The sequence below is a fragment of the Scyliorhinus canicula genome, chromosome 6 (genome assembly GCF_902713615.1).
Source record: "Scyliorhinus canicula chromosome 6, sScyCan1.1, whole genome shotgun sequence".
Lineage (NCBI taxonomy): Eukaryota > Metazoa > Chordata > Chondrichthyes > Carcharhiniformes > Scyliorhinidae > Scyliorhinus > Scyliorhinus canicula.
Genome location: NC_052151.1, coordinates 201,019,534 through 201,032,145, shown reverse-complemented (window position 1 = coordinate 201,032,145; position 12,612 = coordinate 201,019,534). Strand labels below are relative to the sequence as shown.

Sequence of the window (12,612 nt, the reverse complement as noted above, 5' to 3'; positions counted from 1 at the left end):
CTCCCCTCTGCTCTGCCCTCTCCCCTCTGCCCTCCTTGTCCCCTCTGCTCTCCTTGTCCCCTCTGCTCTCCTTGTCCCCTCTGCTCTCCTTGTCCCCTCTGCTCTCCTTGTCCCCTCTGCTCTCCTTGTCCCCTCTGCTCTCCTTGTCCCTCTGCTCTCCTTGTCCCCTCTGCTCTCCTTGTCCCCTCTGCTCTCCTTGTCCCCTCTGCTCTGCCCTCTCCCCTCTGCTCTCCTTCTCCCCTCTGCTCTCCCCTCTGCTCTCCCCTCTGCTCTCCCCTCTGCTCTCCCCTCTGCTCTCCCCTCTGCTCTCCCCTCTGCTCTCCCCTCTGCTCCCTCTCTCCCCTCTGCTCTCCCCCTCTGCTCTCCCCTCTGCTCTCCCCTCTGCTCTCCCCTCTGCTCTCCCCTCTGCTCTCCCCTCTGCTCTCCCCTCTGCTCTCCCCTCTGCTCTCCCCTCTGCTCTGCCCTCTGCTCTGCCCTCTGCTCTGCCCTCTGCTCTGCCCTCTGCTCTGCCCTCTGCTCTGCCCTCTGCTCTGCCCTCTGCTCTGCCCTCTGCTCTGCCCTCTGCTCTGCCCTCTGCTCTGCCCTCTGCTCTGCCCTCTGCTCTGCCCTCTGCTCTGCCCTCTGCTCTGCCCTCTGCTCTGCCCTCTGCGCTCTGCCCTCTGCGCTCTGCCCTCTGCGCTCTGCCCTCTGCGCTCTGCGCTCTGCGCTCTGCCCTCTGCGCTCTGCCCTCTGCCCTCTGCGCTCTGCCCTCTGCCCTCTGCCCTCTGCCCTCTGCCCTCTGCCCTCTGCCCTCTGCCCTCTCCCCTCTGCTCTCTCCCCTCTGCTCTCTCCCCTCTGCTCTCTGCTCTCTCCCTCCCCTCTCTGCTCTCTCTCTCTCTTTTCTACCCCCTCTGGCCCCGCGCTCTCTCTCCACCTTTCCATTGCCCCTATCCTACTCCCCGACCAGTCCCATTCTTTACTCCCCTGGCCCTCTTTCCCCACTCTTGACTTTCAATATGTATCTGTCTCTCTCTTCCACTTCCTGAAACTCTGACCACACTCTCCCTTTGTAAGGTCCACTGTGTGAGTACTTCCTCCTGTACTGACACAAGGCAGGCTGCAGCTTGTACAGTACAGAGTGTGTGAGATTGTTCTGCGGAGGGACAGTGGAAGGAGACAGCCATGCAGTACATCTGGACCCTGTTCCTCCTGCTTCAGGTGGTGCCAGCAGGTGGGTCATTCATTTCCTTATTTCCTGATTATTTCTTTTTCCATTTCTTAATCTCCCGCAAGGCCCAGCACCTCTCCCACGAAACCCATTCCAATTCTCACCACCCCACCCCCTTCCCTTTCCAGTGTTAATTTATCAACACACGATAAGGGTTTTATTAGAATGTGGCCAACCTCGAGATATCACTAATGTCTTCAGTTCCCAGAAATGCTGATGGTCACACTCGGACTGGACCTATTTACTCCTCATCCGGCAACGCCTCAATTTTCAAATCCCTCCATGGTCCTTTCACCCTCCCTATCTCTGTAACCTCCTCCAGCCCCTACAACCCTCCCTATCCCTGTAACCTCCACCAGTCGCTACAACCCTCCCTATCTCTGTAACCTCCTCCAACCCCTATAACCCTCCCTATCTCTGTAACCTCCTCCAGCCCCTACAACCTCCCTATCTCTGTAACCTCCTCCAGCCCCCACAACCCTCCCTATCTCTGTAACCTCCTCCAGACCCTGCAACCCTCCCTATCTCTGTAACCTCCTCCAGCCACTACAACCCTCCCTATCTCTGTAACCTCCTCCAGCCCCTACAACCCTCCCTATCTCTGTAACCTCCTCCAGCCCCTACAACCCTCCCTAACTCTGTAGCCTCCTCCAGTCCCTACAACCCTCCCTATCTCTGTAACCTCCTCCAGCCCCTACATCCCTCCCTATCTCTGTAACCTCCTCCACCCCCTACAACCCTCCCTATCTCTGTCACCTCCTCCAGTCCCTACAACCCTCCCTATCTCTGTAACCTCCTCCAGCCCCTACAACCCTCCCTATCTCTGTCACCTCCTCCAGCCCCGACAATCCTCCCTATCTCTGTAGCCTCCTCCAGCCCCTACATCCCTCCCTATCTCTAACCCCCTTACAGGCAGCATGGTAACACACTGGTTAGCAATGTTGCTTCACAGAGCCAGGACAAGGCATGAATCACTGTCTATGCGGAGTCTGCACGTTCTCCCTGTGTCTGCGTGGGTTTCCTCCGGGTGCTCCAGTTTCCTCCTCTCATGTCCCGAAAGACGTGCTGTTAGGTGAATTGGACATTCTGAATTCTCCCTCAGTGTACACGAACATGCACCGGAATGTGGCGACTAGGGGCTTTTCACAGTAACTTCATTGCAGTGTTAATGTGAGTCGAATGTGTGACACTAGTAATAATTATGATTAAAATTGTCCCTATCTCTGTAACCCCCTCCAGACTTTGCAACCCTCCCAATCTCTGTAACCCCCTCCAGCCTCTACAACCCTCCCTATCTCTGTCACCTCTCTCAGTCCCTACAACCCTCCCTATCTCTGTCACCTCTCTCAGTCCCTACAACCCTCCCTATCTCTGTAACCTCCTCCAGCCCTACAACCAGGGGCCTCACGGTAGCATGGTGGTTAGCATCAATGCTTCACAGCTCCAGGGTCCCAGGTTCGATTCCCGGCTGGGTCACTGTCTGTGTGGAGTCTGCACGTCCTCCCCGTGTGCGCGTGGGTTTCCTCCGGGTGCTCCGGTTTCCTCCCACAGTCCAAAGATGTGCGGGTTAGGTGGATTGGCCATGCTAAATTGCCCGTAGTGTAAGGTTAATGGGGGGATTGTTGGGTTACGGGTTACGTGGGTTTAAGTGGGGTGATCATTGTTCGGCACAACATCGAGGGCCGAAGGGCCTGTTCTGTGCTGTACTGTTCTATGTTCTATGTTCAGTCCCTACAACCCTCCCTATCTCTGTAACCTCCTCCAGCCCCTACGACCCTCCCTATCTCTGTAACCTCCTCCAGTCCCTACAACCCTCCCCATCTCTGTAACCTCCTCCAGCCCCTACAACCCTCTCTATCTCTGTAATCTCTAGCCCCTACATCCCTCCCTATCTCTAACCCCCTTCCAGGCAGCATGGTAGCACAGTGGTTAGCAATGTTGCTTCACAGAGCCAGGAGCCGGCTTGGGTCACTGCCTGTTCAGAGTCTGCATGCTCTCCCCGTGTCTGCGTGGGTTGCCTCCGGATGCTCCGGTTTCCTCCCACAAAGTCTGAAAAGACGCGTAGGTTAGGTGAATTGGACATTCTGAATTCTCCCTCCGTGTACCTGAACAGGCGCCGGAATGTGGCGACTAGGGGCTTTTCACAGTAACTTCATTGCAGTGTTTATGTGAGTCTAATGTGTGACACGAGGAAAAATTATTAAAATTGTCCCTATCTTTGTAACCCCCTCCAGCCCCTACAATCCTCCCTATCTGTAACCTCCTCCAGCCTCTCCAACCCTCCCTATCTCTGTAACCCTCCTCCAGCCCCATCAACCCTCCCTATCTCTGTAACCTCCTCCAGCCTCTACAACCCTCTCTATCTCTGTAACCTCCTCCAGTCCCTACAACCCTCCCTATCTCTGTAACCTCCTCCAGCCTCTACAACCCTCCCTATCTCTGTAACCTCCTCCAGTCACTACAACCCTCCCTATCTCTGTAACCTCCTCCAGCCCCATCAACCCTCCCTATCTCTGTAACCTCCTCCAGCCCCATCAACCCTCCCTATCTCTGTAACCCTCTCCAGCCTCTACAGCCTCTACAACTCTCCCTATCTCTGTAACATCCTCCAGCCCTACATCCCTCCCTATCTCTGTAACCTCCTCCAGCCCCTACAACCCTCCCTATCTCTGTAACCTCCTCCAGCCCCTACAACCCTCCCTATCTCTGTAACCTCCTCCAGCCTCTACAACCCTCTCTATCTCTGTAACCTCCTCCAGTCCCTACAACCCTCCCTATCTCTGTAACCTCCTCCAGCCTCTACAACCCTCCCTATCTCTGTAACCTCCTCCAGTCACTACAACCCTCCCTATCTCTGTAACCTCCTCCAGCCCCATCAACCCTCCCTATCTCTGTAACCTCCTCCAGCCCCATCAACCCTCCCTATCTCTGTAACCCTCTCCAGCCTCTACAGCCTCTACAACTCTCCCTATCTCTGTAACATCCTCCAGCCCCTACAACCCTCCCTATCTCTGTAACCTCCTCCAGTCCCTACAACTCTCCCTATCTCTGTAACCTCCTCCAGCCCCTACAACCCCCTCATGTCTGTAACCTCCTCCAGCCCCTACAACCCTCCCTATCTCTGTAACCTCCTCCAGCCCCTACAACCCTCCCTATCTCTGTAACATCCTCCAGCCCCTACAACCCTCCCTATCTCTGTAACCTCCTCCAGCCCCTACAACCCTCCCTATCTGTGTCACATCCTCCAGCCCCTACAACCCTCCCTATCACTGTAACCCCCCCCCGGGATCTCCGAGTTTCTCCGATTCCAGCCTGGTGACCATCAGCCCATTCCCATCGCCCCGCTATTGGCGGGCGTGCCTTCAGCTGCCTGGGACCTAAACTCTGGGATCCCCTCCCCAAACCCTTCCACCACTCACTAACCTTCTCCTCCTCCTCAGACTCTCCTTTGAAGCAGCTCCATTGACCGAGCTGTCGGTTCGCTGCCCCACCTGCCTTCTGAGGAAGCACGTGTCAAATTCTGTTTTGGCACGTCCCCATAAAGAGCCCGGGAAGGTGCGAGGTAAACAGAGACTGGAGAAGCTGGGGTTCTTCTCCTTCCAGCAGAGATGGTTGGGTGGGGGGGTGGGGGTGGGGGGGGGTTGAATCGAGACGGTCAGTGTTCAGATGGAGTAAAGGGGCCTCACGGTAGCATGGTGGTTAGCATCAATGCTTCACAGCTCCAGGGTCCCAGGTTCGATTCCCGGCTGGGTCACTGTCTGTGTGGAGTCTGCACGTCCTCCCCGTGTGTGCGTGGGTTTCCTCCGGGTGCTCCGGTTTCCTCCCACAGTCCAAAGATGTGCGGGTTAGGTGGATTGGCCATGCTAAATTGCCCGTAGTGTAAGGTTAATTGTTGGGTTATGGGTATACGGGTTACGTGGGTTTAAGTAGGGTGATCATTGTTCGGCACAACATCGAGGGCCGAAGGGCCTGTTCTGTGCTGTACTGTTCTATAATTCTATAACATAGAACAGTACAGCACAGAACAGGCCCTTCGGCCCTCGATGTTGTGCCGAGCCATGATCACCCTACTCAAACCCACGCATCCACCCTATACCCGTAACCCAACAACCCTCCCCCCTTAACCTTACTTTTATTAGGACACTACGGGCAATTTAGCATGGCCAATCCACCTAACCCGCACCTCTTTGGACTGTGGGAGGAAACCGGAGCACCCGGAGGAAACCCACGCACACACGGGGAGGACGTGCAGACTCCGCACAGACAGTGACCCAGCCGGGAATCGAACATGGGACCTGGAGCTGTGAAGCATTTATGCTAACCACTATGCTACCCTGCTGCCCCCAAATGCTACCGTGCTGCCCTTAAAGAAGGAGGGAGTGTTCCCAGTGACAGGAGGGTGGGGAACCAGAGGGACACAGATTGAAGAGAATCAGTAAAAGAAGCAGAGGGGGAGATGAGGATGAGGAGAAATGTTTTTACACAGAGAGTTGTTGTGATCTGGAAGGTTCTGTCTGAAAGGGCGGTGGGAGCAGACTCAATAGGAACTTCCAGAAAGGGGGAGTATTTCATAGAATTTACAGTGCAGGAGGAGGCCATTCGGCCCATCGAGTCTGCACCGGCTCTTGGAAAGAGCACCCTACCCAAGGACAACACCTCCACCCTATCCACATAATCCAGTAACCCCATCCAACACTAAGGGCAATTTTGGACACTAAGGGCAATTTATCATGGCCAATCCACCTAACCTGCACATCTTTGGACTGTGGGAGGAAACCGGAGCACCCGGAGGAAACCCACGCGCACACGGGGAGGATGTGCAGACTCCGCACAGACAGTGACCCAAGCCGGGAATCGAACCTGGGACCCTGGAGCTGTGAAGCGATTGTGCTATCCACAATGCTACCGTGCTGCCCCAAATGGGAGAAACACTGGAAGGGGGCAAATTTACACGGGGGGGGGGGGGGGGGGGAGGAGAAGAGTGAAGGGGTGGAATTAATTGGGGAGCTCTTTACAATGAGCTAGCATGGACATGATGGGCCGAATGGAGGAAATGGATGCTGGAGCCAGCGCATGGTCACCGACCGAGAGAAAAATATGACCTCTTTCTCGGACGCAAGATTGCAAATCTTCCTCGTGTAGCTTTAAAAAGCGAGAATGTTGTCAACTCGACGGAAAGCTAAAGCGGGCGAGAGTAAGTGATCAAAAAGGAAGTTGACCTGAACATGGTTGGCTGTTTATTTTAAGAAGTGGTGATTGGGGTTAACTTGTCAAAATGGCTGTTCCTTCTCTAATAACCCTGCCGTTGCAAAATAATTGGTGTCAGAATTGGAAACTCGATGGCCGGCGGGGTTGGAGAGGTTTTCAGGGGATGGGGGGGGGGGGGGTGGGGGGCTCTATGCAATGCCGATGTCAGAGGTCGCCATGTCGGCCCAACCCCCTCCCTGCCCGATGACCACTTTAAAATTCAAATTTGAAGTTTAAGACCTGGACAATATCCAGGCTTGGGCTGACAAGTGACGAGTAACATTCACACCACGCCAGGGCTGGGCAAAGACCATGTGGGCTGCATGGTAGCACGGTGGTTAGCACTGTGGCTTCACAGCTCCAGGGTGTCCGGTTCAATTCCCGGCTTGGGTCACTCTGTGCAGAGTCTGTACGTTCTCCCCGTGTCTGCGTGGGTTTCCTCCGGGTGCTCCGGTTTCTTCCTCCTCCAGTCCCGAAAGACGTGCTGTTAGGTGAATTGGACATTCTGAATTCTCCCTCTGTGTACCCGAACAGGAGCCGGAATGTGGCGACTAGGGATTTTCACAGTAACTTCATTACAGTGTTAATGTGAGCCTACTTGTGACACAAATAAAGATTATTATATCCAATAAGGTACAACCATCGTGCTTTGATATTCAATGGCATTACCATCGCTGAATCCCCCACACTAAACATCCTGGCCATTAGCATTGAGCAGAAATTGAACTGGGCTAGTCATATTAATACTGTGGCTACCAGAACAGGCCAGAGGCTGGGAATCCTGCGGCAAGTAACTCACCTCCTCAACCCCCCCCCCCCCCCCCCCCCCCCCCCCCGGCCAAAGTCTATCCCCCATCCCATGGACAAGGCACAAGACAAGAGTGTAACGGAATACTCTCCACTCGACACCGTCCAGGACAAAGCAGCCCTGCTTGATTGCTCCTCCTTCCACAAACAGTCATTCTCTCCACCACCGACGACCAGTAACAGCCGTGTGTACCGTCTACAAGAGGCACTGCAATAACTCACCAAGGTTCCTTAGCACCTTCCAAACCCACAACCACTACCATCTAGAAGGGCAAGAGCAGCAGATACCTGGGAACCCCACCACCTGGAGGTTCCCCTCCAAGTCACTCAACAACTCCCTAACAGCACTGGGGGTGTACCTAAACCACATGTACTACAGTGATTCAAGGCAGCTCACCACCACCTACACAAGAGTCAATTACGGATGGGCAAGGAATGCTCCCATCACACGACAAAATTAAAATTATTTCAGACTTCAGGAGTCAAGTAGTTTGAACTGCTCTTCCAAAGAGTCCGTACCGAGGAGTGCTGTACTGTCAGAGGGTTAGTACTGAGGGAGTGCTGTACTGTCAGAGGGTCAGTACTGAGGGAGTGCTGCACTGTCAGAGGTTCAGTACTGAGGGAGTGCTGCACTGTCAGAGGGTCAGTACTGAGGGAGCGCTGCACTGTCAGAGGGTCAGTACTGAGGGAGCACTGCACTGTCAGAGGGTCAGTGCTGAGGGAGCGCTGCACTGTCAGAGGGTCAGTACTGAGGGAGCGCTGCACTGTCAGAGGGTCAGTACTGAGGGAGTGCTGCACTGTCAGAGGGTCAGTACTGAGGGAGTGCTGCACTGTCAGAGGGTCAGTACTGAGGGAGTGCTGCACTGTCAGAGGGTCGGTACTGAGGGAGCGTTGCACTGTCAGAGGGTCAGTACTGAGGGAGTGCTGCACTGTCGGAGGGTCAGTACTGAGGGAGTGCTGCACTGTCAGAGGGTCAGTACTGAGGGAGTGCTGCACTGTCGGAGGGTCAGTACTGAGGGAGTGCTGCACTGTCAGAGGGTCAGTACTGAGGGAGTGCTGCTCTGTCAGAGTGTCAGTACTGAGGGAGTGGAGCACTGTCAGAGGGTCAGTACTGAGGGAGTGCTGCACTGTCAGAGGGTCAGTACTGAGGGAGCGCTGCACTGTCAGAGGGTCAGTACTGAGGGAGAGCTGCACTGTCAAAGGGTCAGTACTGAGGAAGTGCTGCTCTGTCACAGAAGAAATGCAGAGAATGTATTGCATGCCATTTAATGTAGATGTTAAATTGAGGGCTTTGACAAAGAGTCATCGGACTCGAAACGTGAGCTCTTTTCTCTCCCTACAGATGCTGCCAGAGTTGCTGAGATTGGGTGGGTGGGTGGGTGGGTGGGTGGGGAGACCGGGAACGTTGATGGTTAAAGATTTGGGCCAATGCCAAGAGCGTGAGATGTGTGTCACTTCATCTCGGAGGAACTGCATTCATTTGATGCTGCAGACAGGAGTGGGGCCTGGAGAGGAAGTGACCCTCACATCAGATAGTAATCAATTCCAATTCTCTGCCTCTGACCACAGCTTGGGCACCAGTCTTTCCACTTGCCTCTCAGTACAGTGCAGCGCTGTATCCAGCAGCCGGTGAGAATGAGCGGAAATGCATCACATCTCACACAAACCCACAGGGCAGTCTGGGGCAGAGCATAGTAATTATACAGTAACCTCCATCATACTGTCCCCATCAAACACTCCCAGGACAGGTACAGCACGGGGTTAGATACAGAGTAAAGCTCCCACTACACTGTCCCCATCAAACACTTCCAGAACAGGTACAGCACAGGGTTAGATACAGAGTAAAGCTCCCTCTACACTGTCCCCATCAAACATTCCCAGGACAGGTACAGCACGGGGTTAGATACAGAGTAAAGCTCCCTCTACACTGTCCCCATCAAACACTCCCAGGACAGGTACAGCACGGGGTTAGATACAGAGTAAAGCTCCCTCTACACTGTCCCCATCAAACAATCCCAGGACAGGTACAGCACGGGGTTAGATACAGAGTAAAGCTCCCACTACACTGTCCCCATCAAACACTCCCAGGACAGATACAGCACGGGGTTAGATACAGAGTAAAGCTCCCTCTACACTGTCCCCATCAAACACTCCCAGGACAGGTACAGCACGGGGTTAGATACAGAGTAAAGCTCCCTCTACACTGTCCCCATCAAACACTCCCAGGACAGGTACAGCACGGGGTTAGATACAGAGTAAAGCTCCCTCTACACTGTACCCATCAAACACTCCCAGGACAGGTACAGCACGGGGTTAGATACAGAGTAAAGCTCCCACTACACTGTCCCCATCAAACACTCCCAGGACAGGTACAGCACGGGGTTAGATACAGAGTAAAGCTCCCTCTACACTGTCCCCATCAAACACTCCCAGGACAGGTACAGCACGGGGTTAGATACAGAGTAAAGCTCCCACTACACTGTCCCCATCAAACACTCCCAGGACAGATACAGCACGGGGTTAGATACAGAGTAAAGCTCCCTCTACACTGTCCCCATCAAACACTCCCAGGACAGGTACAGCACGGGGTTAGATACAGAGTAAAGCTCCCTCTACACTGTCCCCATCAAACACTCCCAGGACAGGTACAGCACGGGGTTAGATACAGAGTAAAGCTCCCTCTACACTGTACCCATCAAACACTCCCAGGACAGGTACAGCACGGGGTTAGATACAGAGTAAAGCTCCCACTACACTGTCCCCATCAAACACTCCCAGGACAGGTACAGCACGGGGTTAGATACAGAGTAAAGCTCCCACTACACTGTCCCCATCAAACACTCCCAGGACAGGTACAGCACAGGGTTAGATACAGAGTAAAGCTCCCTCTACACTGTCCCCATCAAACACTCCCAGGACAGGTACAGCACCGGGTTAAGCAAGAAAACTAGATGATATTCTTTCTCTCCCTTCGGGGGAAGAAAACGTTAGTGTCCCTGACACTGTCTTGTCTCAGGATAGACTGGGTAAGCGCACCTGACGTGGGTCCAGAAGGTGGACCAATTGGTAAAAGTGCACCCGGGAAAAAAAAAGTTTGAAAATCACTGTTGCAGACGGTCCATCAGGCTGCAGATGTGGGTTGGTGGTGGAGGGAGTGAATGTTTATGAAAGGGGTGCCGATCACGCTTTGTCCTGGATGGTGTCGAGCTTCTTGAGTGTTGTTGGAGCTGCACTCATCTAGGCAAGTGGAGAGTATTCCATCACACTCCTGACTTGGCCGTGTAGGTGATGGACAAGCTTTGGGATGGTCAGGAGGTGCGTTACTCCACCCAGGATTCCCAGCCTTTGACCTGCTCTGGTAGCCACAGTATTTATATGTTTAGTCCAATTCAATTTCTGATCAATGGTCGCCCCCCCAGGATGTTGATTGTGGGGGTTCAGCGATGGCAATGCCATTGAATGACAAGGGGCAGCGGTTAGATCCTCTCTTGTAGGAGATGGACATTGCCTGGCACTTGTTTGGCACTGTGGTGAACCACTGTGCACCTGTATTAGGGGATGTACGGTAGGACCTGTACTACAGGTTCGCCGGTAGCCCCTGCCGGCTGGCTCCGCCCAGTAGGAGGAGTATAAATATGCGTGTCCTCCTCCTGATCAGCCATTTCGCCAGCCGCAGCAGGAGGCCACGCATCTGACTGCAATAAAGCCACAGTTGTACCAATCTGAGTCTTTCGTGCAATTGATCGTGCATCAGGCACGAATGTAACTTGCCACTTGTCAGCCCAAGCCTGGATATTGTCCAGGTCTTGACACATTTGGACACGGACTGCTTCAGTGTCGGAGGAGTCGCGAATGGTGTTGAACATTGTGCAATTATCAGCGATTGTCCACCAAAAAACACTTTGGATGGATGAGTTATTGACAAGTTGATGCTCAAGTCTGCACAGTAATGAATACGATTAATAAATGCATAAGCACTAAAAATAAATGCAAAACGATAAGAAACAGCAGATAGGCTGGAAAATAACCAGTTCTGACCAGTACCAGACATATCACTATCAACACTGGCCTGTCCTGCTGGCCTGGTATCATCATCAGTATTAACTGCCGTTTTCTACTTGAAAATCAGTTCTCATTTCCCCCTTTGGAATTGGCTCCAGCTGGTACCAGTATTACTGGAACTTCCTCCTCACTTTCTGATGGTGGGAAGATATTTAAGAGGCAGCTGAAAATGGTCAGGCCCTGGACAGGGCCCTGACGGTCTCCTTCCTCCTTGATGAGGCAACGTGGGTCCAGAACGGTCCACTAAAGGCCAGGGCGACTGGATTAGCAAATCCACCATTTTGATTTTGTAGTCGGGATGGAGACTGTAATAGATCACCACACTCACAGACATTTTCGTGGGGCTTTTCATTCTGTGTGACTTTGTGCACAACTTCCTCGTTCTGTCCGAAGGGTGTTACTTTCCAGAAATAGAATCACTAACACCAGAGAGTGAGTGAGAAAGAGAGAGAGAGAGAGAGAGAGACGTGGGGAGAGAAAACGACAGACGAAGAAAAAGACAAACAAAACGAGAGAGACAGGGAGAGAGAGAGACAGGGAGAAGGAGCAAGACGGAGAGTGAGGGAGATAGATAGGGAGAGAGAGAGATACGGGGAAAAGGGAGACACGGACAGACAGAAAAAGAGAGGAAGAGACAGACAAGGAGAGGGAGAGACAGGCAAGCAGGTGGAGAGATACAGAGACATATAGTGTTAAACAGGAGCTGACAGAGTGAGACAAAAACAGATGGAGCTAGACAGTGTGAGAGAGAGCTGGAGGGAGAGGAAGAGACGGAGACTGAGAGATGGAGAGAAAGAGACAGAGGGGGAGACAGCGAGAGAAATATAGCACTAAAAATAAACTCAGAGATAGAGACAGAGAGAAAAAGAGACAAACAAGAGAGTGTGAGAGAAATACAGAGTGACAAAACTGGGGTAAAGCTGAAAGACTGAATGAGATAGAGACGGGGGATAGACAGAGTGAGGCAGAGCGAAAGAGACAGAGGGAGGCAGAAACAGGCAGATGGGTAGGGAGAGTGAGGGGTGGGGGGGTAGGGAGGGACTAGGACAGGCAGACATAAAGAGAATGAGAGAGAGGGAGTCAGAGGGAGAGACAGACAGACAGACAGACAAAGTGAGAGATATGCAGAGATACAAAGATGGGGAGACATATAAAGCAAGAGAAAGGGATAGTCAGAGCACAAGACAATGTGAAAGAGAGAGAGAGTGTGAGATGGAGCGAGAGAGAGAAATGGAGATGAGGCAGCAAGAAAGACTGTAATCTTTATTGTTACAAATTGGCTTACATTA

At 53.0% G+C, this 12,612-nt stretch overlaps 1 protein-coding gene across 1 annotated transcript in view; it reads left to right on the top strand.

The window, feature by feature from the left end:
• Window positions 1–1,007: 1,007 nt before the first annotated feature.
• The window catches only part of LOC119967792 (high affinity immunoglobulin epsilon receptor subunit gamma-like), a 40,940-nt gene continuing 29,335 nt past the window's right edge, over window positions 1,008–12,612 (top strand). Inside the window, exon 1 of the mRNA XM_038800792.1 lies at window positions 1,008–1,210. Coding sequence (XP_038656720.1) covers window positions 1,162–1,210 — 49 coding nt within the window. The 5' untranslated portion in view covers window positions 1,008–1,161. The remainder of the gene's footprint in view (window positions 1,211–12,612) is intronic.